General features: G+C 48.5%; 8 protein-coding genes across 8 annotated transcripts in view; 6 read left to right on the plus strand and 2 right to left on the minus strand.

Moving 5' to 3' along the window:
• Positions 1–1,100: 1,100 nt before the first annotated feature.
• LOC117899423 lies at positions 1,101–1,969 on the minus strand. Its single transcript, XM_034809418.1, has 2 exons — positions 1,791–1,969; positions 1,101–1,724 (listed from the first exon to the last, which is right to left on the minus strand). The coding sequence occupies exons 1-2, from the start codon at positions 1,932–1,934 to the stop codon at positions 1,101–1,103; spliced, it is 768 nt and encodes a 255-aa protein (XP_034665309.1). The 5' UTR covers positions 1,935–1,969.
• Positions 1,970–3,342: 1,373 nt separating this feature from the next.
• Positions 3,343–4,302, plus strand: LOC117896653. Its single transcript, XM_034805099.1, has 2 exons — positions 3,343–3,512; positions 3,618–4,302. Exons 1-2 carry the CDS (start codon positions 3,343–3,345, stop codon positions 4,300–4,302), a joined length of 855 nt encoding a protein of 284 aa, XP_034660990.1.
• A 1,075-nt stretch (positions 4,303–5,377) lies between these two features.
• Positions 5,378–6,452, plus strand: LOC117896652 (uncharacterized transmembrane protein DDB_G0289901). The gene has a single exon (XM_034805098.1). It carries the CDS (start codon positions 5,406–5,408, stop codon positions 6,333–6,335), a length of 930 nt encoding a protein of 309 aa, XP_034660989.1. The 5' UTR covers positions 5,378–5,405; the 3' UTR covers positions 6,336–6,452.
• Positions 6,453–7,330: 878 nt separating this feature from the next.
• LOC117897005 lies at positions 7,331–8,369 on the plus strand. Its single transcript, XM_034805571.1, has 2 exons — positions 7,331–7,480; positions 7,544–8,369. Exons 1-2 carry the CDS (start codon positions 7,466–7,468, stop codon positions 8,321–8,323), a joined length of 795 nt encoding a protein of 264 aa, XP_034661462.1. The 5' UTR covers positions 7,331–7,465; the 3' UTR covers positions 8,324–8,369.
• Positions 8,370–8,692: 323 nt separating this feature from the next.
• Positions 8,693–9,949, plus strand: LOC117899429. The gene is made up of 3 exons (XM_034809428.1): positions 8,693–8,737; positions 8,831–9,387; positions 9,556–9,949. The coding sequence occupies exons 1-3, from the start codon at positions 8,693–8,695 to the stop codon at positions 9,947–9,949; spliced, it is 996 nt and encodes a 331-aa protein (XP_034665319.1).
• Positions 9,950–10,949: 1,000 nt separating this feature from the next.
• LOC117899431 lies at positions 10,950–11,775 on the plus strand. The gene is made up of 2 exons (XM_034809433.1): positions 10,950–10,964; positions 11,023–11,775. Exons 1-2 carry the CDS (start codon positions 10,950–10,952, stop codon positions 11,746–11,748), a joined length of 741 nt encoding a protein of 246 aa, XP_034665324.1. The 3' UTR covers positions 11,749–11,775.
• A 2,414-nt stretch (positions 11,776–14,189) lies between these two features.
• On the plus strand, positions 14,190–15,247 carry LOC117896668. Its single transcript, XM_034805115.1, has 2 exons — positions 14,190–14,327; positions 14,385–15,247. Exons 1-2 carry the CDS (start codon positions 14,313–14,315, stop codon positions 15,147–15,149), a joined length of 780 nt encoding a protein of 259 aa, XP_034661006.1. The 5' UTR covers positions 14,190–14,312; the 3' UTR covers positions 15,150–15,247.
• Positions 15,248–20,053: 4,806 nt separating this feature from the next.
• LOC117897678 overlaps positions 20,054–24,874 on the minus strand; it is a 40,026-nt gene continuing 35,205 nt past the window's right edge. The window contains exon 9 of the mRNA XM_034806689.1: positions 20,054–24,548. Coding sequence (XP_034662580.1) covers positions 24,373–24,548 — 176 coding nt within the window. The 3' untranslated portion in view covers positions 20,054–24,372. The remainder of the gene's footprint in view (positions 24,549–24,874) is intronic.

The following is a 24,874-nucleotide window of genomic DNA, read 5'->3' on the forward strand; positions in this document are numbered from 1 at the left end:
CTAGTTTTTTATGCAAAGTGTTGCGCTTATGAAATGATTATGCAAAACTATCTAATTCCTCCATAGAGAGCCGATCCAGTCAGCCAGTCGTGCCCAGACTTTCTGTCCAGATGCAGAGGCGCTTGGGAGGACCGGTTCCCGGCGCCAGTTTTTATTCTTGGGCGATCTGATTTGGAATTGGAATTTGACATTCGACAGTGCTGGGAAAATGCTGCAAAACTATCGAACTCGTTTCGAAAAAAGTAAGAGCCGGCAATAAATGTTCTCGCGGTCGTTAAATGCCACAACAATGCGTTGCATTCTAGGAGTTCCGCCTACAAGTCCATAAAACTAATCTATAGATATGCTGATTCCATTGATAGTTTATGGATCTCTGCCTCGCCAAGAATCGAAAGTGACTTGGAATTCGAACAAGTTTCTTGCTCGCGGTACAACGTCAAAAAGAATGCTGTCGGAAGAGCTCTTTGAACTCGCCATTCGGCCACGTATGTGACTGGAAACTGGTTTCGTATCGGCTGGGGAATTCCACACTAGTCCTCAACATAAGTGCCATCAACATCAAATTGCGTCAGTGGCACACCGACCTGACCTCTCCTGGTAACATCATTCTGATCCGATTGGGACGAAAACTCAGATTACATCATTAGTCTCTCTGAGTCTCAGTCTCCACAGCACTCTGGTCTATTTATAAAGGAGCCATGTCAGACTTGACATCACCTCGATTCGGTAATATTTTATGATAATATTTTATGATTTCCATCCTATTAAGTCATCTTAAATATACACAAATAAAAGAATACATTTTATACGAGCTTTAACTTGGTGGCAAGATGCTTTTTTGAAGCATATGTTTAGGAGTCATTCCATTCAGTCATTCAGACAGGAATGATCTTTGGTTTCTGATTCTAGGAGTTGCGAAACTTTCACAAAAGAGTGCTTCAATCTTTCGAATACAATTCATGTGTTTGCCATCGAATTCTTATTCTTAACTTATTTATCAGCAGAAAAATCTATTTATAATTTCTTTAAAATTTTCATTTATTTAAACAATAATGCAACAAGACAACTAAGCAACAAATCAGGAAGTTTTAAGTTTCTTCTTAGAAACGGTAACGGCGGAAAATGTTGGCGGGCAAGTAGCTGGCGCCGGGAGCGCTGGCAGAGCCACCAATATTTTCGTGGGCGGGAGCTGGCTGCGAAGCGAAGTTCAGGGAGGAAGCGACACCACCATCATGGGCCTGGGAGGATCCACCGAGCTGATCGTACTGACCCTGGATGGCCTTCTGGGCATTGGCAGCATCCTCGGGGGTGCGGTACTTGACGAAGTGCACCTCGGGCTTGTTGTTGGAGTTGCTGCGGATGGAGTTCAGCTTGTTGGCCAGATCTCCGATGTCAGCCTGCTTGTTCAGCACATAGATGGCGGTCTCCTGCTGGGCAGCCTGCTTGGCCAGAGCCAGAGCAGCGTTCTCCAGGCCACGGTTCTCGGGTCCCTTGATGAAGACGACGCGCAGAGCCTTGTTCAGGGCGCTGGACACCTGCTCGGATGCAGCTGGATCGTAGAAGTCACCCTCGTCGGCGGTGTAGGTGAAGAACTCCTTCTCCAGCTCAGCCTGGGGAGCGGCGTAGTTGGGGGAACCAGAAGAAGAAGCTCCAATGGGACCATCGATCGGGGCAGCGGGTGCAGGAGCAAAGTTGGGCGCATCATTGCTAGCCAAACCCGATGGCTGGAAGCTGCTCAGGCCTGATGGTTGGAAGCTGCTCAATCCCGATGACTGGAAGCTGGGTCCCGCTGCAAATGCGGGCGCCTCATTGCTGGCCAGGCCGGCTGGCTGGAAGCTGAGTCCGGAGGGCGAGTGGGCCACCGGCTGGTAGTTGTAGCCCAGTTTGTCGGCGCTGGCCAGGGCCACGAGGCAAAGGACGATGAAGGCACGCATTGTGGATTGTGGAGTGCGACTGGTGATTTGGTGGATTGGAGAGATGATTTGTAACTGCCTTTGTTGGGCGCACTCTGAGCTTTTATAAGTGCAAGATTCAGTTCTTCGAGCTGCCAAAATTCAGCGAAATTCGGTGATCCAAAACTGGGGGCGCTGCATTATGAATAGATATGAATTATGAATAGTCTAGATTTGCCATAAAAATGCATAAATAAGCTGCTTAAGATACGTTTTCTTTATTATATTTTTATATATTTGTATTTTATGATTTGTCACGCTGCCATTTGCTGCTGCGGCTGCAGATTTTTGCATGGAATTTTTGCACATTTTTGCATAGCATTTTCGCGATATGAAATCATGTTTTGTGGAAGGCTGGCTGCGGAATGCAAATTAGCTGATGGCCAGAACTGTGGACTTCGATTCCGATTCCGATTGCCAAATCAGATGGCGCCAAGTAATTTATTAATGCGAATTACCGCCCAATTATCAGATTGTCTTATTTGTCTGACGCTGACAAGTCGCTGCAGTTCAGTTGTTAATTAGGAGTAGAGGCAGAGAGGCAGAAAGAAGATGGCGGCTATATTTAGCGGTGAAGTCGAAGTCGCACTTCCGGCGCAGACGAGCGTCGACTGCGGCTGCGACTGCGACTGCGGAAGGTCGCCTCCACCCGCAACATTTGCATAAATCCGAGCATACAAATGGACAAAACACAAAGCGAACAAAGCCGCTGAAAAAGGCAATAATAATTTCGCGAATCGTTAAAATATTTATTTTTGGCAGCCAACACAAAAAAATAAAACGAAAACAAAAACGCGACTAGGCGCGCCTCATTTGCATATGAAACGGTCTGCCAAACGTTTTGTTTGCTCGCGGACCAATTGTGGGCGACACTTGTCATTCCCCCGAGGGCTGTCCCCTGTGGCTAGGGGCAAGAGGGAACAGGTGTGGGTGTGCAGCTATGAAATTGACCCGAATCGGTTTTTTACGATGCGTTGTTGGGTTACCCTTTTGTTTCTAGTTCGATTTTATTGATTCCAACGATAAGGCTATGTGTTAGCTGCCAATTTTGGCAAGGTTGAGCCGCGAATAAGAATAAGCAAAAATTATTGATTCAAGCAGCACATCAACATATTGAATTTAATATGAATTTTATGGCGACAGCATGGACACACCATGCCTCTTCCTGCCAAGCCACACGGACACCAAAACCGAGCAGTGCAATCGAGCGGATCTCATGCATATTTTAGCCGCCCGGGCTGCGGCTCTGTGGCTCTGTGGCGACCATAATTAGACTGCTTTATGCGAGAGCTTTTGCATAACAGTAAATGCCTCACATAGCCATCTGCATAAAAGCCAAAGAATCATCTGCCACCAGCACCACACTCCACCGCCAATCCGCCAGCTAAACATGCGTCAATTCTCACTCATCCTCTGCTTCTGCCTCGCCGCAGTGGCCAGCGCCGACAAGCTGGGCTACAACTACCAGCCGGTGGCCCACTCACCCTCCGGACTCAGCTTCCAGCCATCCGGCCTGGCCAGCAATGAGGCGCCCGCATTTGCAGCGGGACCCAGCTTCCAGTCATCGGGATTGGGCAGCAATGATGCCCCCAGCTTCCAGCCATCGGGATTGAGCAGCTTCCAACCATCAGGCCTGAGCAGCTTCCAGCCATCGGGTTTGGCCAGCAATGAGGCGCCCAACTTTGCTCCTGCACCGGCTTCCCCGATCGATGGTCCCATTGGAGCTTCTTCTTCTGGTTCCCCCAACTACGCCGCTCCCCAGGCTGAGCTGGAGAAGGAGTTCTTCACCTACACCGCCGACGAGGGTGACTTCTACGATCCAGCTGCATCCGAGCAGGTGTCCAGCTCCCTGAACAAGGCTCTGCGCGTCGTCTTCATCAAGGGACCCGAGAACCGTGGCCTGGAGAACGCTGCTCTGGCTCTGGCCAAACAGGCTGCCCAGCAGGAGACCGCCATCTATGTGCTGAACAAGCAGGCTGACATCGGAGATCTGGCCAACAAGCTGAATGCCATCCGCAGCGGCGACAACTCCAACAACAAGCCCGAGGTGCACTTCGTCAAGTACCGCACCCCCGAGGATGCTGCCAACGCCCAGAAGGCCATCCAGGGACAGTACGATCAGCTCGGAGGTTCCTCCCAGTCCACCGATGGCGGAGTTGCTCCAGCTCTGAACTTCGCCTCGAGCGCGCCTGCTCCAGTTGCCGCTGCCCCAGGCTCTGGCATCTCTCAGGGTCCATTCGTGCCCGTCGGCCTGCCCGAGGCCACTGCTCCAATTTCCTCCTATGTGCCACCCCCGACGCCTGGCAGCACCTACCTGCCCGCCAACATTCTGCGTCGCCTGCGATTCTAAGTTCCCAGTCCGAAGCCCACTCTTGGGCATTCCGACATTCCTTTGTTGATTGTTCCTCTGTTTTGCTAATGATATGAAAATAAATTTGTTTGTTAATTCTAAATTGCCAAAAAATAGTTTGCGGATCTTCTCAGCTCAACGAACATTCCTCGGCATGGAAATTCGGATTGTATTTTGCGAGTTTCCGAGACATACGAATGGATTCCGTGTTGTCGTATTTGTTGAACTCCATTCGGCAGTTTGGGGCTGGGCTGGGGCTGGGCTGGGGCTGGCAAACGAGTCCGACGGGTGCTGAATTATGAGTCCGCCGGCTAGGCTGTTTATGAAAATTGCAAATGAGCGGAAATATAACATGTTCTCTGGCAGCGTTTTGTATAATCCGGTGTATAACACACGGCTGATCGCGTATCTGCTGGCTGCCAACTCATAGTGGGGCCCACGCAATCGGCGATTGAATCTGCCGCCTTTGACAAATTGCATTAGACGGCAGACGACAGCTGACAATGGCCAAATCCGTGGTGGGGAGCAATTTAAAATTATTAAGCTGGAAAATTAGCCTCAAAAGCATTGGTCCGAGTCAGTCTTACTTTCAATCATCGCTCGGGCACGGGGCAGCTCAGCGATTTGCATAACAAAATGAATGAACAAAGGGACCTGGCTACTGCACAGACGAACAATTTGGAGCTTCTGCCGACGCCCAGCCCTTTGTGGCTATCTCGCTGCCCGACTGAGCTGATTTGCATAAAGATTCGTCGGATTGTAAGCTGCAAGTTCATCAAATTTTAATCAACACCGTCGCCGCCAACGCCGCCACCGCCAACGATGCCAGCGACGCTGCTGCCGCTGCTGCTGCTACTCGTACTCTTGGTGTTGTTGTTGTTGTGGCTCTTCTTGGGCTGCGAGCTGCGACCAGGCCAAAATAGACGCCGCCAAACAAGAAGAAAAGAAAAACAGGTTGGCCCAAAACAAAGCGGACCTTATCGTGATCTCTAGCATGATTGTCAAGCGCTTGTTCTGATTGACATCCATGTATATAAGTGGCACGGCGGCCACCTCCGACATCATTCTCAATCGAGAGCTCCAAGTAGAACATCAGAACAAAGATGCGCGCCTTCATCGTCCTGTGCCTCGTGGCAGTCGCCTGCGCCGACAAGCTCGGCTACAACTACCGACCGGTGGGACACTCCAACGCCGGCCTGTCCTTTGCTCCTGGCAGCGGCAGCATCAGCGGTGGCAGCATCGGAGGAGGACTCCAAGGACTTGGAGGCAGCCTGGGAGGTGGCCTAGGAGGCAGCCTGGGAGGCGGCAGCAACTACGGCAGCCTGGACAGCGGTCTGAGCGGTGGCTCCAGCGGCCTGTCTGGACTTGGTCTGGGATCCTCCGATCTGGGATCCTCTGGTCTTGGCTACTCCGGTCTTGGCTCCTCTGGTCTGGGATCTTCCGGTCTGGGATCTTCCGGTCTGGGATCTTCCGGTCTGGGATCCTCCGGTCTTGGCGGTGGCGTCAGCTACAACGCCCCTGCCCCATCTGCTGAACTCAACAAGGAATTCTTCACCTTCTCCGCCAACGAGGAGGACTTCGATGAGCCCCAGGAATTGGAACGCGTCTCGAGCTCTGTGAACAAGGGTCTGCGCGTCGTCTTCATCAAGGGACCCGAGAACCGTGGCCTGGAGAACGCTGCCCTGGCCCTGGCCAAGCAGGCTGCCCAGCAGGAGACCGCCATCTATGTCCTGAACAAGCAGGCTGACATCGGAGATCTGGCCAACAAGCTGAATGCCATCCGCAGCAACTCCAACAACAAGCCCGAGGTGCACTTCGTCAAGTACCGCACCCCCGAGGACGCTGCCAACGCACAGCGTGCCATCCAGTCGCAGTACGATCAGTTGGGTGGATCTTCCCAAGCCCATGATGGTGGTGTTGCCCCCGCCCTGAACTTCGCCTCTGCCTCGCAGGTGCGTCAGCCCAATGCCCAGATCCCCGAGAACTCCTACCTGCCCTCGTCGGTGCTGCGTCGCCTGCGCTTCCGTTACTAGGAAGGCCTCAGCCCCAGCCCTGGCTCCAGCCTCTGGAGCTCTTCCATCTGCCATTTGTTAGCTCTTGTGTTATCTATTGATTTGTCGATCGACCCAAATACAATTATATTTTAAACCGAAGCAATCGAGTGTTTTACTGTCTGTGAAAGGTGGGGGATCTGGAGTGGAAATGGAGTTGTCAGTGTCAAAAGTGAATGTCGATGGGTGGACGCTGATTAGTCACTCGGCTGGAAGCGGTTTGAAAAATTGCAGATCTCGGCGTTTATTACATGCCCTGAGTGGCAATAAAAATTCCAAAGCGACGGCGCCAAATGGAATACAAGTGGGAATCAATAAAAACAAATTTACATTTTTTTGTTTTCTTGAATGCAGCAGGCAGGCAGGAGGCAGGCAGCAAAACAATCGACGAAATTTTTTTATCATAATTAAAATGTTAATCTGCGTGAAGTAAAAGGTTAGACAAACTATTAGCGCGTAAATTTATGGCAACTGCAAGACGGAACCAAGACGGTTCAGGCCCAGATCGGAGCGGTTTGGATCGTGGTAATACATAATGTATGAGTGATAACAGAGCGGCCGGATGAATGGCCAGCCAGCCAATAACAAAGAGCCAAAGTGGACATCGACGGCTCTGTTCAAGAGCACCCACTACGGCCGATTAGCATAAGCAGCAGAGTCACCAGCAGAGTTTGTTAGAAAAATCATATACAATTATGCAAAAAGAAGATAAAAACCAAAGCAAGAGAAGCGCGAAAAACCGATAACGATGCGCAGAGCAGAGACACAACTAAGACTGCGACTAAGACTAAGTCCAACGATTGGCGGCGAAACTGCAAAATTAGTAAAAAGTAAACTTTAAAAGTGAGCAAAAAGCGAGTGGGAATTGGCCAGAAAGACCAGCGAATGGCGCTGATGAGGGAGCGAATGGCGACAAGCAGCTTCGACCTGCTCCAAATGAGGTGCAAAAATAAAAGACAACCAATTAAAAATGCGAATAATGCTAATTAGGAGAGTTGCAAACTGCAATCCAACTTTTTTGGCATAAAAGACGTGGGCGTCTGTGACATCAGCATACTCGAAGTTTACCCAGCAAACCGATCGGAGTTATCCACCTACACAAGTCACACAAGATGCGTTTCCTCATTGTAAGTCCTTCTCGATTAGTCTTAAACGTTGTAGGACCACAACTTAATCTCCTTCTTCTTCAGGCCCTTTGCCTTGTGGCTGCTGCCAGCGCCGACTCGCTCGGCTACAACTATCAGCCATCCGCCTCCACTGGCTCCTCCTCCTATGCCCCGTCTGCTGCCGGACCATCGTACAACCAGGCTGCTTCCGCTCCAGCCTACACCCAGGCAACCGGTGGACAGTCCTACAGCCCAGCGGCAGCTGCCACCCAGGAACAGCCCACATACAATGCCCCCTCTGAGTCCTACGGCAGCGCACCCGAAGCCGCTCCCTCGGCTGACGCCCCCAACTACTCCGCTCCCCAGACCGAGCTGCAGAAGGAGTTCTTCACCTACACCGCCGATGAGAGTGCCTTCAACGAGCCAGCCGGCTCCGAGCAGGTGTCCAGCTCCCTGAACAAGGCTCTGCGCGTGATCTTCATCAAGGGACCCGAGAACCGTGGCCTGGAGAACGCTGCCTTGGCTCTGGCCAAGCAGGCCGGACAGCAGGAGACTGCCATCTATGTCCTCAACAAGCAGGCTGACATCGGAGATCTGGCCAACAAGCTGAACTCCATCCGCAGCAACAACAACAACAAGCCCGAGGTGCACTTCGTCAAGTACCGCACCCCCGAGGACGCTGCCAACGCCCAGCAGGCCATCCAGGGACAGTATGACCAGCTTGGTGGATCCTCCTCCATCCAGAACGGCGGTGTTGCCCCCGTGCTGAACTTTGCCTCCCAGGCACCCGCTCGCCCAGTCGCTGCTCCCTCCTCTCCCGAGAACTCTTACCTGCCCGCCTCGGTGCTGCGTCACCGCCTGTAAGCCGTCTCTGCCTGTAGGGCATCGAACCGAACGACTGACCCCTCCCCTCCCCTCCCCTCCCTTCCCACTGATTCCTACGCACTCGCTGCGACCCATCTCCCTCTCCATGTGGAGATTACCATCTCTGTTGAATAGTTTGTATTGCGATTTTCGAGACATGTCCAAAATAAAAATAAAAATAAAAATAAATAAATAAAATAATGTTAATGCGAAATGTTGTAATCGTCTGGGAATAGCTGGCGAAATTCGTGGTGCGACATTGAACTATTTACCCTATAAGGAGGGGCGACCATTAGTCCCGATTTGGTGGGGCTCTGAGAGACGAGTTAAGATTATAAAACGCTTCGGGACAGCTGGATGGTACGACAAATGCCTGTTGCTCTTCACAGTGGTTATATCATGCTGGGAATTGTGGTAAGCGAACGGAATGACAGCTAAAGATTTGATTATTAATTAAATATATTTTAGTTTCTTTTATCGCTCTCCATCTGCTGCTGCTCGGCAGAGTTGGGCTACCAGTACCAGCAGAACAATGCTCCGCCCCTCAACAGCTATGGAGCTGCAGCTCAGGACTATGGCAACGAAGGAACCTCTGGGGCTGCTGGCTATCCAAATTTAGCCAATGAACACTACGACGACCATGCCGATTTCCACAAGCATTTCTATGCCTTCGAAGCGCCCTACGACTCCAGCGAGGAGGCGGACCAGGTGGAGACCAAGTTGGCCTCCCTCTCGCAGAAGAACCTGCAGGTGGTGTTCATCAAGGCACCGGAAAACAAGGCCGTGGTGGGTGCACTCAACGCACTGGCCAAGCAGACCACCGAGGATAAGACCGCCATCTATGTGCTGAACAAGCAGACGGACTCGAACGAACTGGCAAGCCAACTGAGCGTCCTGAAGACGCAGCACAAACACAAGCCCCAAGTTCATTTTGTCAAATACAGGACGGAAGCGGAGGCACTCCAGGCACAGCAGCACATTCAGGCGCAGTACGGCGGAACGGGCTCCCCGCAGGCCCCAGCACAGGCATCCTCATTGGGCTACTATCCGGAGCAGCAGCCACAGCCACAGCCACAGCCGGAACAGGAGCAGGAGCAAGGCTACTATCCAGAGCCACAATCACCGCCACCACGGCTGCCGCCTGGCTACTCGCCAGCATCTGCTCAGTCCAGCTACTTGCCAACACCTTCCCCAGCGACCAGTTACTTGCCGACACCTCTGCCGCAGAAGAGTTACCTGCCACCAGCGCCGCAACCAAGCTACTTGCCTCGTCCTCAGTCGAGTTACCTGCCACCAGCCCCACAATCGAGTTATCTGCCTCCACCAGCAGCAGGATATCTGCCGTCCTTGCCCAACTATGCCTCCATAGCGCAGGGCTACAGTGCGGCGGGAGTTGGCTCCACACTCGGGCAGATCGACCTGCCGCCGCTGCCTGAGCCGCAGCAGGATCTCGGCTCCAGCTACGACGACTTGGACGAACGATCCGGCAGATCGCTTCGCACTGGATTCCGAGCCAACGAGCGACGCCGCTCGGGCAGTCGCATGGTCTTTCCCACAGAATTAACCTCCTCCAATTACTATCGCGCCCAGCAAGCCTCTAGGCGCCGCCGACGCGCTCATCACTAGACATCCCTCCATCCGCTAATTAAGACATTAAAATAGTTCCATAAGACTGCCCCTGCCCCTGCCCCTGGCCCCTGTGTGTATCTAGTTGTAGCTGCAAATAAAACTCGAGATATCAATGAATTGCCACCAGTGTTTCTGCTTCTTTAGTGAGAGCTCAGCAGATGGCATCGATGCTCGGTTCGAGTTGTAAATTGTTCGTTAAGCGGCTTATCAGATCCGAACCGGGCCTAGTCGCTGCTCGATGGCTTATGACAAAAAGAAGACTCTGAAAAGAGGAAAAAAGGCATCAAAATGACGTGTAAATTAACGAATGAGGTAGCCATAAAACGTCGACCATAAAAATATCTTCCAAGTGAAAGTAAAGCTGCGGAGGTGTAAGCCTCCAGAGAGCAGAGAGTTGTTGCCCGGGAAGGAGGTGTGGGGGGAGCAGTCACAACAAATGGCTTTGTCTATGACAGGCGACAACAATGGTGTGGTGCCCCAATAGCATATGAAAATATTTGATAACTAATTCAAATTGGGAGCTCATTTGTAAATTTTATGCGAATTAAATTCAAGTTCACGCCGGGCCCGGGTCAGAGCTCCACATAGCATGTTGGTATACGCATTTGGCTTTGGCTTTTGTCTCGGGTGTCTTGCAAGCCCAGGGAATTTGCATTTCAAAATTGAACGACATTAACATGGATAATCGGAGCAGCAGACACACACAACCAGAGCAGAGCTGGAGCCAGAGCCCATAGAGGCAACGTTTGCAAAAATCTTTTATAAGTTCATAAAATAAAAAGAAAAACGAATGCAAAAAATTAAATACAACGAAATAATCATAAAGAGAGACGACGCTGCCGAGAAGTCAGCTCACTTTCGAACATTTTGTTGTTTGTGTCGTATATAAGGATGGTTTTGTTGCTGTGACTAGACTATAACCAAACAGAGCTTCGAGCGGTGAAAATCAGCCGCGGCAGGCCGCCATCCAAACCATACCTCAACGATCCTCTCAGCAATGCGCACCCTAATGGTATGTAGGAATAGGATGAAGGCCATGCTATCCAGAGTTTAACCATTTCCATCCACAGTCCATTTCACTGCTCTTTGGCATTAGCCATGCCCTGAACAACGCCTATCTGCCAGCCCCGGAGCGCCCTTTGGCCACGGAATACTTCACCTACGCAGCTCCGCCGGATGAGGATCAGTCAGCGCCCTGGCAGGCAGCCCGTCAGCTGGCCAAGGCCCTGGCGCCGCCACAGCAGGTCGTCTTCATACGCACCCCGGAGACGAATCTCTTCACGCTGACGGCCAAGCAGCTGGCATCGCAGAATCCTCTGGACATTTATGTGCTGCAGCGGCAGGCGGACACCGCAGCCTTGGCCCAGCAGCAGGCGGCCATCCAGCAGCAGGCGGAGCACAGGCCATCAGTGCACTTTGTCAAGTATCGAACGCCTGCGGATGTCACACGGGCACTGGCCAGCCTGCGGAACGGCTACGAGCAGCTGCCCGGCAACAGTATTAGCCATGCCATCGAGACTGCCGATGTCTTCGAGGTGAAGCAGCAACAAACTGTACGGCAGTCGGTTCCACAGATCATCCAACAGCCTGTCCCGCAGTTCATCCAACAGCCTGTCCCGCAGTTCATTCAACAGCCAGCTCCACAGATCACTCAAAAGCCAGAGCCAGTAATTTTCAAGATCCTGCCAAAGGGTGGCTCCGACTATGAAGTGCACGAGGAGGCCACCGAATTGGAGATGGCACGGCTGCAGGCGCTGTTCCGGGAATACCTGCCGCCAGGAAGGTACCCAAGCTAGGACATAAGTAGAAAAGGGCCTCTGCCAAAGACTGCAAAAAAACTAAATTAAATTGTAATTGTAATTAGTAAATAAAAACAAACTTTTGTGGCGTTTGAATTACTCAATTTTCAGGGGAAGTGTTTCCCTTGCTTTATGGGAAAATAAACCAACGCCAAAAACAACGCAAAGCCCATAAATTACTCAATGTATTTCGGGGATTCGCTTTGCATTACTTGGTAAACAAATTTAATTGAAATTTCAATCAAAAAACATTTAGTTGTAGCGCCAAGCGAAAGGATGGCCAAGTGGGTGGCCGATGTTTATCTATAGCTCTTGTTGCTATTATGAATAATTAATTACACGGCATGGCCCCAGACCGTAACATTTTACTTTTGAGTTCTCCCAGTGCCCGCACCCACACACACACACGCACACACACACACTTCGTGGATTACGCCGAGTATCTTCAAAGTATCTCTTGGATAATCATTAAGGTGTTGGTATCCAACTCCTCCAACTCCCAACCATGCAAATGTTTTCGTTTTCTTGTGCAAATGTCGCCGCTGCTGCCGCTGCTGCTGCTGCTGCTGCCGTTGTCGCTGGAAAACTTTTTAATGAGCTGCGCTCGGAGTTAGCCCGCACCTCGCCCCCCCAACCCACATGAGCTGCCGCAACGCTATCGCATCCGCTGCCCCCAACTTTGGTGTCGCCACGGGTTTTACGACAGGCGCTGCTTTAAGAATGTTTCAACTAAATTACGACTAGATGGAGGAGGAGGAGCTGAAGGAGCAGAAACAGCAGGAAGCCCGTCGAGGAGCTGGAGGACACTGAGGCTGACATCATTTCGCTTTGCAAATTGTTTTAGTGTCAAAGGTCAAACACACACTTCCACCTCCATTGCCATATGACACGCTGAAGTGCAGCAGTAAAAAAAGGCACCCGCCGCCACTGCAAATCTGTTGAGCAAGTTTTAGTTTAAGCATTTTCGAGCAACAAGGGGAATGGTGGAGGCATGGCAGTCGGAGCGTCGCTCGTTAGCGGTGCCTGCCAAAAAGTTTGCCAGTCACGTCAAAGCTGCCGGTCTCACATTCTGCTTGAGAGGAGCAGCAACAGCAGCAGCTGGAGGAGGAAACTCCTCGCCAGAGAGCGAGAACGAACTGCTTTAATCCTGGCCGGAGGCCGGAGGCAGCCAGGACGACTCATGACTGGCTGCAATTCTGGGACAGGTGTGTCCAAGGTCCAACTCTTGGATCGGATTCCCTCCAGCAGCAGCAGCAGCAGCAGCTGCCAAGTTTGCGTGTTTTTCAATCTTTTCTCCGTTTTTGCAGCGCTCGCCATACCCCAAATTAGGCGGCAGTTTGGCGCCACATTTGCTGGCAGGGGGTACAGGGGGATAATAAGCAGCATGAGTGGCCGAAACTTTATAGATTCACTTTCCCTCGAGTATATGTGATATATACTATCACAGAAAATAGCACAAGTGGGAGCAGAGAGGAGTTCTCGAATCAATATTCAATCAACCAATCCCAGTCCTGCTTATACAAAACTTTGGCTTGGAATCAGTGCCACGCGTAGTCAGGGACTTGTCAGTGGAAATTGTAATTATGAGTTTTGGGTATTCCCCGTATTGCGCCGTATCTCTTATCTCTTTGTATCTGTATCTTCAAAACAGGCCTCGGCCCACGCAGCTGTTGATAAAAAAGAAATGTTAAATTCTTACTTCGCTTGGCCATGAAACGATGCCAAAAAGTTTAAATTAGTTAAGGAACTTCATTAACTGAACCGTCGAAAGAGATTGACGTCCGCGCCGAATGGGAGCAGCCAACAGGCAACAACAAACAGACAGCCGGCAGCGAGCAGCAAGCACAGCGAACAAACCCAAGTTGTGGAAAATTATGAAAATTATAATTACCGGCTTAGCCGGGTCGAGTCGACAGGCAAGTGCCTGGGCCTGGGCCTGGGCCTGGGCCTGGGCAGCGGCATGGACCCAAAAGACTCAAAGCCAGCAGCAAACTTCCAGATATTATCGGCAAAGCCAGTAGCTGTTTATTTTTCCACGGCATTTCAACACAGTGGCAGCCAGCAGCTGCTGCCTGCTCCGATGCTGTGGAGCATCGACTGTGGAGTCTGTTTTATGGCCTGTCGCAGCCAACACAAATCAATTAGATAATGTGGCAGTGGCAGTGGCAGCAGCAGCAGCAGCAGAAGCATTCGCAATCGCAGATCGCTCGATCCATGCATATTTATAAATGTCGCCGAGTGCATTTAAATCAAAAGAAAAGGCAAGACAGACATGTCATGGATCAGGTCTAGGCCTAAGCCTAGGTAAGGGAAGACGCATGCATATTTAAACGGTCGAGGCATTTTAATGACCATCAAATGGCATCGAAAACAACGGCAAGGTCACACCGCAACCAGGCGTTCCCCTCATTTGGGGTTGTGGGTGGGGGGAACCAATGCATGGATGAATCTTTCTCCCTCTCTCAGTGAGCGGTTTGTGCCTATAAAAGCCAGACTCTGTCGAACTTGAAGCATTAGTTCATCTTGTCACCTCCAAGCCAGCAGCAACCCAAACACACAAAATGCGCGTCTTCATTGTAAGTCAAATATTTGTGGATTTTATCATGGAATTTATTTATCGTTTATTCCCACAGCTTCTGTGCCTCTTGGCTGCCAGCTGCAGTGGCGATAAGCTGGGCTACAACTACCAGCCCGTGGCCCATGCCGATGAGGGACTCTCCTTCCTGCCAGGCAGCGGACACATTCCCATCGAGCTGCAGCAGCAGCACCTGCAGCAGGTGCAGAGTGGCGAGGCGGTGCTCTCGCAGCCCATTGAAGCACCCATCCAGCAGGCCATCATTCCCCAGCCTGCGCCTCTGATCGAGGAGTTCCAGAAGGAGTTCTACAGCTACGCAGCGCCCGAGGAGCAGTTCGATGAGGGTGTCAACAACCAGCAGATCGCCAACTCGCTGAAGAAGAACCTGCGCGTCGTCTTCATCCGCACACCCGAGAACCAGGGCTTCGAGCGTGCCGCCCTGCAGCTGGCCAAGCAGTCCGCCCAGCAGGAGACCGCCATCTATGTGCTGTCCAAGCAGGCCGACGTGGCCAACTTGGCCAAGCAGCTGAATGCCCTCAAGTCCACGTCCAGCAACAAGCCCGAGGTGCACTTCGTCAAGTACCGCACGCCCGAGGATGCGGCCAATGCCCAGCTGGCCATCCAGAACCAGTACAACCAGCTGCCCGGCGTCTCCCGCATCTCCAACGAGGGTCGTGCTCCAGTATTAAACTTTGCCTCGCCAGCCGCCCAGTCGGCACCCGCCAGCGTGTCGCACTCCCCCAGCTCCGAGTACCTGCCCGCCAATGTGGTGTCTTCCCAGGACTATCTGCCACCCACTCTGCGTCGCTTCCGCATCAAGTGAGCAGCGTATTCGTGCCACCCCAACACGGTAACGTTTCCTAAGCGATCACATTGAATATTACCCTTCCCCTCCATTATATTAGCTTTTAAGTAAACCCTCTCCACGAGGAATACAATTTGTAAACTGACAAATTTCCGATGTTGAATCCTGTTTCTGGTCTGGTCTGCGGCTGCAAAACTCATTCAGTGGCTGGCTAATTGTGTGAATCTTTGTGGGCATTCTGCAATTTCCACACACTGCCTGTGGACCCTTCAGCCCTTTTCGTTCCTTTTATGTGTGATTTGTTTTGCGAGGCAAATCCCAGCCCACGGCAATGGCAATGGCAACGGCAACGAGTATGGCCATGGCGGGGCATTGGCGTGTGGCTGTGCATTGTCCTTTCACATTAAGTCCTTGAAATAATAACCCGGATAAAGCGGCTGGCATGGCATAAAGTCCAGCAACAAGTTGAGCCGCCCCCAGCTCACTCCACCATGGAAAACGAGCCCACACACACACACTCAGAGATCCCACCCTTCGCTGCCTCCGGTCGCATATGCACAACGGCTTTATCCCATCCGCCATTTGTAATTGGAGTTATTAGAATCGAAATGAAGTGGCTGCACAATGGCCCGGTCTAGGCCCGGTTCTCATTCGAGCCATTCCACTGGTTTCACTGCGTTTTGTATCCTTTTCGGGTCCGGCACGTTGGGTTGCCCAATGCCAGTTATGGTCCGTGTAAGTGGCAACGTCCTGTTGCAGGTGGAAGCTGGCAGCTGGTCTGCTAGGCTCTGATCTGCTCTCTGTTCTGTTCTGCCAGCTGACACTCATCGGCCATGATTGTGTATCTCGGTGTGCATAGATGTGTGTAGATGTAGATGAGTGTACATAAGAGTGTGGCGGTGAGTGGGTGTGTGCCTTGATGGCTTCCTGCTTCCGTGAAAAGCAAACTCATCATTTGAAATGCCTCCACGGACCCCCCACACCATCCACCACATCAGGGCTACCCATGAACTATGCAGAGGATTTGGTACGCTGTTGAGTGGAGTCCTTAAATTTCACTTAGATGTAACATAAGCCCGATATAAACGCAACCCAACGGTGCATGTATTCATGGCCATCACGGCAGCTGTTTGCCTGTGTCCGTGATGCGAGTGTGAGTGTGTGTGTCTGTGGGTGTGCGCTAAGTGGAGGCCCCTGCAGGAATCGCACGCTTATCAGCAGTCGAGTGCAAACTGAATCCGTTGCTCTTTCTGTCGAGTACAGTAACGAATCGCTAAAGCGTAACGGCAACGACAATATGCCTTGTATGAGTGGGGAGGGGCTAAGGCTGGTGGCTGCTGGCTGCTGGCTGGGGGGAATGGCAATTTGGCCCACCATAAACGCTGTTAGCTTGTCTGCCATTTGCCGTCTGACTGCGCCCAGACTGCTGCCTGTAATTAAGGTGATGTGCAGCAGTCAGCCGACCGTATCAACGCCAACGAGGCTGCCAAGTGCGTGTTCTATGCGTATGGCTGCTGCTGCTGCTGCTATCTGTGTCTGTGTGTGTGTCATTCTGCGCCTGTATTTGTGTGTTAATGAGAAGCCTGCTGTGCGCGCAAAAATAAATTATTAAAACGACATTCACTGCGCTCTCAACTGTCGCCAAGGCAAAGCTGAAGTTGACGCTAAAGCTGATGCTGATGCTGAAGCTGAAGCCAAAGCTGAAGCTTCGTTTGACACCCAGAAACATATCACACATTTTTTCCGCAAAGTTGAAACGCTTTGGCGGCACGGAGAGACGCCCCACAAGAGTTTGCACAAGCGAGAATTATATATTACACTTTTTATGATTTTTTTCAAAGTAATATTAAATAATTCATGTTGGGGTGCGCGTAAATTTGTTTAACTGCAACACAATAAATGTGATTTACCGCGTACCCCTGGTGCATAATATGTTCGCGTTAAGTGTATTAAAAAGCGGTAATGACAATTGTATGGGGCACTAGAATGGAGTGGCCAAAAAATCGTTGCACAAGCGCCAAAAGAAGTTTCGCATGCGAGTCGGAGCCAGTTGCTGGAGTAGCGAAAAAAAGCATAGCCTGATTTTGGGCTGAGTTTTTTGCACAGAGACTCGCTCAAGTGGGTTTTCTTTTTTGCAGGGCTTCATCTTTGCTCACAAACCCAAATCAAATCCATTTTTTGCACGCGTAGAACCAAAAACCAAATACAAATCGTTGGTATTATGGAACTGTTTGCAAACAGGAGCACGGGTATTGTGCCGCTTTCAATCACAACAGCCGACAGCTGCGGTGAGCCAACAACACAGCAGCCATTGCGGTGTGGCAGTGTGGCACAGAGGCAAATTGCAAGCAAACAATGCTCCCCATGCAGGCAGCAGGCAGCAGGCAACAAACATTTTTATTTCGATTTAATTCGCAGAGCAAAAGTTCCGCCCGCTGTTGGTTCTTCTCCTCCCCTTGTCCGCCCTTTTCGGCTAACCAATATTTCTTTTCAATTTCTGAAAGCGCTCGCGTTCTGCTGCACCAAAAGTTTTGTTGTACAACTAAATATTTTGACATTTTTGTCCGCATGCAGGCGGCAACTTTGTGGGGCAGGAATTTTCGTAGGGTAGGAATAAGCGCAAATTGAAATGTGCTCGAGACAGTTTTGCAGTCGCTATTGTTTTTGGCCCCTGCTCTCAGCGAGTCTCCTCTTTGCAGGCAACAAAGTTTCTGGAGTACGGAGGCGGGAGTCGCTGTAGCTCACTGCAGCTCGCTTTTGTTAATTTGGCAACCACAGCACACACCCAACTAAACCACCCACCCATACAGGTACAGGTGGCAATGAGCTGTGGGTCCCGAAGCCCAAGCTGAAGCCCAAACTAAAGCCCCCCAACCGTGGCCACATCCAAATGCATTTGCAGTTGGCAGTTGTACGCCATGTTGTCGCTGTCAAAAAGTTTTACTGCGCCTGTCGCTGCTCCCTGCCCTGCTGCTGCCTGTGGTTGCCTGCTTCTGCGGGGCTTGGGTTTCGGATTTGTTGCAAAAAGTGTTTATTGGTGTTTCCCATGAGCGGGTACGCGAGCACTCGAGCCGGCCCACTCAATGAAAATTGAGTTATTTTCGGGCAACATCCTCTGCAGCCCTCAAGGCACTAGTGGTACGAGTGCTCCGGCTGGCTTCTGCTTTTGCTTTTGCTTTCTGCTTTTGCTTTCTGCCTTGAGGCATCTCAATGTGTGCATGCCAAACAGACGCTTGACTGACTGTCGAAACTTCGTGGCACACATGCTGGGAGTTTCGGCTCATTAACCGTGCCACTCTCCGCTGGCTGACTGCTGCATATTAATTAGGCGACTTTTAGGCGCTGCCATGTATAATTAAGCAACGAACGAGCCTCTTAACAAACCACATCCTGTTTGCCTCCCTCCTCGCTGCCGTCGCTGCCATGGCCATGGCTCATTAACAGTAAAAGCAAAGGCCAAGAGCAGCAGCAGCAGCTTACTGCCAGCAGTAGGAGCAGAAGCAGAGCAGCTGCCACTACTGCCGCATCCATTGCTGATTTAATATTTATACCTTAATCAAGACAGACACAGGACACAGGAGCCAAAGATAGAGCCAGAGACAGGAGCAGAAGCAGAAGCAGAAGCAGGACTGGGATCAGTAGCAGCAGAGAACCCTTTTGACGGGCCCACAGAAAATCTGTTGATTCGTCGATATCCAGATTGGTCTGGCCTAACGATGCCCAGGCGTTAATTGCTCATTTCCATGCAACGTTGTCGTTTGGCTGTCCTTCCCCCTACAGCCTGGCTTTCAGCTTGCTTGCCACACGAATTCGCAATCGATAGCGCGCATCTGTCACCAGACACACACACCCATACACCCCCATACGCTGATGTCCTTTCTTGTGAGTGTTTGTGTGTGTGTACAGGGCTTTGATTCCGTAATGAGCCAACCAGGACCGTTGCACCTTTGTGGCGTTGAGGGGCGTGACGAGGCGAGGCAGAGAGACATCACAGAGAAGAAGGAAAAAGAAAATACTCGACCATTGTGTCTTGGGCTTTGTTTGTGGCCCCAGCCCCAGCCCCAGTCAGGCTCTGGCTCAGGCTCTGAGGCGGATGTGTTTTACGGCCATGATACCCTTGATTCGCCATTTATTTCGTAGTTTATCCTTTCGTTGATTATTGCAGGACATTTACGTTCGCCCCCTTTGGTAATTTTGCTGGGACTTTTGACCTTATGTGTCCTTACTTGGCCCGCCTTTATTTACGCACTTCGCAGGACAACAGTTACGTCCCATCCCGGCCTGGCTCCAGCTCCAGCTCTTGCTGCTTCAATTTTCCTGCACATTTAAAAGGATTAAAAGGATATTCGTCAAGCAAAAAGTTACGCAAGTTTGTTTAACGCACTTGTGCGGTCCCTCACCGCAAAATCCTGTCTCCCGGCATCTACATGCACCCCAGGGAAGAGCCCCTCCCCACTCAGCCCGATTTTTGTGGCACTCTCTGTGGCTGCCACTTCGTTGTGTGTTATTCCACATTTGCCATTTTTGTGTGTGCTCCTTCAGCTCTTTGTTTGCCGGGTCCGCTTTAAGGGGTTCTGGGTTCTTTGGTCTGTCCCTAAATGAAACGCCTTTGGACTCTTGTTTTCAACATTTATTTTTTAGTTCGTTCTCTTTTTACCACAAATATTCGTACTCGTATTTCTGTATGTATATTTAATATGCTGTATATCTCTTCAGTGTAGTAGATTGGCCAAGCAGTAGGCGCCATAATTTTGGTTTGAGTTTGTAATTATATTTATTTTTTTCTTGTTCTCGTTCTTCTTCTTAGGGTGTTTGGTATTTTTTACATTTAAATTTTACATTTAGTTTGTGCTCCACACAGCACAATCCTCAATCAAACGCCCGACCTCCTGCTCGGCGTTGACAATGTACGTACACTCGTATTTGTTAATATTTAAATGTTAGTATTAGTACAATTATACACACAAATATTCCACGCTTCCGGTCGCGCATAATCTGCATAGGTTGCGTTTCTTTGTTCTCCTCAACAATTACACGTTGTAACTGTAACTGTTACTGGTACTGGTATGTCTGTATCTATAAATAAATGTGTTCGTTATTTTATCAATTTTATTTTGTCTTTTTTCCTCATTGGTTTTTGTTTTCTTTTTTGTTTCGTCAGTTTCATCCGCACTCGTGTTAGCCTCGAATTATGCTATTTATCTAGACCTTTTCTTACAGTAAAATATTTTTTATACAATACAAATGAGGTTAAGTCAAATAAAGTCGTACAATATTGAATATGTTTGTATGTAGGTCCCATGTGTATGTGCATGGGAATATATTAATGCTCGACAAACAATGGAAATGATAAAGTTAAAGCTTTCTGTGGTGTAAGTGTTTAAAATTAATAAATTATGTCTGCATTCATTTATAAATGTTTATACACATATGTACTCGTATGTATTCATGTATGTATGTAATTATGTATAAATATATATATATCTTTTTTTATACACCTTTTTGTCATCTCTTTTTGTATACATACATATTTTAAATATATATTTGTTGTATAATTTCTTGCAATGATATGTGCGACTGGAAGATTTTGATGCGAGTGAAATGATGTAGGGAACTGTGAGGCACAGACCGAACGAAACGAGTTGTTGTCTGGCATGGTAATACTATTTTTGTCAGATCAAAACACAGCGTTTCAAATATATGTAATGTGATATCCATGTACATTAATTTTCTTTATTGCCTGCTCCCGGAAGAGAGGCTGCGTGGATAAACGATATTTAAATGACAAATGCCATATGTTAGTCATGAAAAATGTCACTTGGCTCTCTCTTAGGTTACTGACACATGTTATAGAGAAAATGTTACAACATTTATGATATGTTTTACGAATTGCTGCGACACTTAATGTACGTTAGTTTGCTCTTTACAAATATCATCATTTTTTTGTGTTTCCTTTGCACTTGACACTTACATGAATGCTTTTTTTTCTTTACATAAATACACACTTATATGCTGGATAGAGAGTGCCTGCTGCATGGCACATACAATAATTAGCAGTCACATGGCTGAGAGCTGGCCCATTACCAATTATGCATATTCATGCAGAGCTACATATGTATAGACAATGTATGGATGTTGGGACAACGGACTGAGGCGACTGAACAACGCACAGTTTGCATATTTGACAGACAGATACAGATACATTCATATATGTTTGCAAGTGGAATAAGAGAGAGTGCTGAGTAGGGAGTGAGTTATGATGGGTACTGGGTACTGGGAGGTGCAAACTGTATATGTGTCGATGCGATATGAGGTGCTGAGAGTTAAGATGTGTTTGCACTTGTTTATAGATTGGTGGGAAACATTTACGAGTGAGTCTCAAACCCATAACAAACAGGGAACCACTTCCCAGGATAATCGTACATAAATCAAGCGAAATTATCCACAATTGAATAGTCTTGATGATGGAAAATAAGTAACAGTTCTAAACTTAAAGAGAAATAACTCATTATTTGATCTTAAAGCATTATCATTTTTTTGTGTATAAGTGTTAATATTTTATTCTTTTTTTTTGTTGGTTTTTTTCATTTGTTTTTTCTTTTTCACATACAGTAAACTTTGTATGCATACCTATTCATAATGTATAATTTATAAATGTAATTCATTTGTTCAGTTAATAATAGACAGCGTAGCATAGGAAGACGTCAATACCTGCATAAGACATTTTAGCCATATTTTTTATATGTAATATGAACTTTGTTTTTTGTTTGTTTTGTTTTTGGTTTTGGTTTTGTTTTCATTCTCTTTGGTTTAATATTATTTTACTTGATGTTACCGTTACCGTTTACCGTTTACCGTTATCGTCGACATAACTATAGTATATTTTCATTTATAAAAAATTGTTGTAGTTCGTTCAAGCAATATCCGGTTGCTGCCTTCACTTCCTCCGTCGCCACCAAATGGACGTGAAACTACTTCGAAATCGAACTCGAAATCGAATTCGTATTAGATCTATGTACTACAGCTCCGGTCACACTGAACAACCGATTTTTGGGGGGAAAAGTGTTTGGGTTTTAGTTTTGCAATCATTTAATTGGTAATTGGTAATTGTCAATCGGTTGGTTTTAGCTGATTTCGCTTAGGAGAACGCTTCTGCAGGCTAAATTCTATACACTAATATTAGTTTGGGTTTTGGTTGCGTTTCGCCGTCGATTTGAAGTCAAAAATAGAAGCCTAATTACACACATACACACAAAACAGATGCTCATGTATAGGTAGGGTATGTATATGTACGTACACGTATATAGTATAAGGTATATGGTAAATGGTATAGTATGTATGGGTATAGACTAGTCCGCTAATTGCTTTACATATATTTACTTTGCCGTGTTGTTTGTGGTTCGTGTTACCGTTTCTGCTACCGGTCGCTATCTTCTTGCTTTACATAGTTACATTGGTATGCTACTCGTATGTATGTTGCATGTATGTGTTTCAAATTCTTCTCTAGCAAATATACGTAGACACTTAAAGCGCGTTTGAAAGAGGTTCTCCTAAATATACATACATACACGTAATGCATCCGCACTTGCTCTCAAGTACGAGCGCCTAGGATCCAACAACTAAAAAAACAATACGTAACGAAAACGTTTACAAACACAATTAATTGCAATGGCAAATATTTTCCTAACTACTCTCTAAACGATCCATTGCAACGATAACCATTTATACACACACAACGAAACGAGAACGAAGGACCAAATGAATATACTTCTAAATAAATAAGCGTCGTAATGTGTTGCGGCGATGGTATGGGTCTGGTTCTGGTTCTGCCCCGGGGAAACCCATTAACCCTGTCGGTCCAACCCATTCGGAGTTGACCCTTTTCGAGGGTTCACCCAGCGCCACGCGCCACAGACGCGCCCATTGCGACGCCATTTTCTTGTGTCTTGTGTTTCGTGTTCTTTGTTTCGTTTCGTTTCGTTTTTTGTTTTTGTTTTGGTTTTCTCAAAATGTTTTCAACACTGATTGTTTTTGTAAGCTTCTTGGTTTAACTGTCTAATTATTTTACATTTAAACGTTTAATTTTCTCTGGGTTTCTTTTCTGGGGAGGGAGGGTACTCCGTGTACTCGTATTTAAGTGGAATGTGGCTGGCGCTTAAATTCAATTTGCCTTAATCCTAGCCTAACCCTCAGTGGCCTAACCCACATCCACATCCACATCCACATCCTTGACTAGCCGAAGCGCTACAAACACCATAAAAAATAACTTTCATTTCGCTAAATTGTTTGTGTGCCTCTGGGCAGGGGGATGGGGACTTCTGTTCATTTGTTCATCTGTTTGCTGTTGCATTTGGATGATGCGATGCATTTTAGGTACAAGCTTCGTAGCGACTAACTAGCTTGGAAACGCCTAAAAACTTTACTTCAATCGTTTTTCGTTTGCCTGGATGGGGATCCCTCAGGGGTTGGGAGCGGCATTCGCACAAATTTCTGACAAGGCCGGCGATGGAAAATCACTGGGTGGAATGCCAAGCCCACTGTGCGCTGACCTTGAAGAGCACAAAAACTTTATTTTGCTCAGTTGGAATAGCTGACTGCCCGATGGGGCGAGCTTTTCCACCGAACTTACGTTCAATTAGCTATACAAAAATTTCTTTGCGCTACAAAAAATGTCCGTCGGCAACTGCGACTGCAATGGAATGAGAAATGGACAAACCATTTCCCACACAATCCAGTCCAACAGTCCGGTCCGACTGCAACTTAATTACAAACATTTTTCTTTGGCATTTTGGCCACACAAAAAATATAAAAAAAGACCAGTGGGAAGGGATATCAACACACGTTGCCCCTCGGCAATTTCAAATTATCTACAAGTAAACTATTTAAATTGGCTTCCAAGGAGAGCAGCACAAAAATTTTACAAATTCTCCTATAAATCCACTATTTCTGCATCGCCCTTTCCCCCTTCCTTGGTTTAATTTCTTTGTGGTGTGCTAATTTTCCTGCTCAATCGAGCTCATGCACGTGGAAATAAATTAAAAATTTGGTGTACAATTTATAAAAAAACCCAACTTAGTTCTGCTGCTGCTGCTGCTGCTTCTGCTGTTCCTTGCGCTACTGCCCTTGATGCTGGCGAAGATGATGATGATGATGTGGGTGTTCTTTGTTTTGGCGTAACTATGCCTTGGTATGTCGGTGGTCTGCTTCTCGCCAGCAGCTGCTGCACCTAGACTAGTAGCTCCTAGTAGCTCAAGGGCAGGAGCATGAGTAGCAGAATCTGAGCCAGAGACCACAGATGTGGCATTACAGAGCCAGCCGAGGTCTCGTTCCCGTGTCCATTGCCGTTGCCCAGTGCCGCCATACCGATGCTGGGCGCTGCCGTTGACGTGGAGGAGGCCAATTGTCGCTCAACCTCAACTGCAGAAATACGGAAAATAGAAGATAAATATAATGTATACTATGGGGCTTTAGAATGTGATAAACAATGCGGGGATCAGGTGAAAGGAAATGCCAGTGTCCTTGCCGGCTAGCTGGAGCTGCCGGTCAAGGCTGGCAGGCGAAATTAATTGAAGAGACTAAAAGCCATTACGGCGGGGAGGACTGACAGGATGATTGCCCAAACCGTAAAAAAAGGCAAATCAATTTGCGAAAGCCGCTCGCCCCCGTGTAAGCTGAATAATTTAAATCACTGAAAAGCCCTTGAAAGTGACTAGCCAAGTGAGGAGCCACAGGAGGGAAAGGTC

The sequence above is a fragment of the Drosophila subobscura genome, chromosome O, assembly GCF_008121235.1.
Source record: "Drosophila subobscura isolate 14011-0131.10 chromosome O, UCBerk_Dsub_1.0, whole genome shotgun sequence".
In the NCBI taxonomy this organism is placed as follows: Eukaryota; Metazoa; Arthropoda; class Insecta; order Diptera; family Drosophilidae; genus Drosophila; species Drosophila subobscura.

Coding starts and splice junctions, on each gene's coding strand:
- LOC117899423 (XM_034809418.1), bottom strand. CDS start 1,934: ATGCGTGCCTTCATCGTCCTTTGCCTCGTGGCCCTGGCCAGCGCCGAC. Junction 1,725..1,790: donor ATGAGGCGCCCGCATTTGCA/GCGGGACCCAGC, acceptor AGCAGCTTCCAG/CCATCGGGTTTGGCTAGCAA.
- LOC117896653 (XM_034805099.1), top strand. CDS start 3,343: ATGCGTCAATTCTCACTCATCCTCTGCTTCTGCCTCGCCGCAGTGGCC. Junction 3,513..3,617: donor GCAGCGGGACCCAGCTTCCA/GTCATCGGGATT, acceptor GGGTTTGGCCAG/CAATGAGGCGCCCAACTTTG.
- LOC117896652 (XM_034805098.1), top strand. CDS start 5,406: ATGCGCGCCTTCATCGTCCTGTGCCTCGTGGCAGTCGCCTGCGCCGAC.
- LOC117899429 (XM_034809428.1), top strand. CDS start 8,693: ATGCCTGTTGCTCTTCACAGTGGTTATATCATGCTGGGAATTGTG. Junction 8,738..8,830: donor ATATCATGCTGGGAATTGTG/GTAAGCGAACGG, acceptor TGCTCGGCAGAG/TTGGGCTACCAGTACCAGCA. Junction 9,388..9,555: donor TATCCGGAGCAGCAGCCACA/GCCACAGCCACA, acceptor GCCGCAGAAGAG/TTACCTGCCACCAGCGCCGC.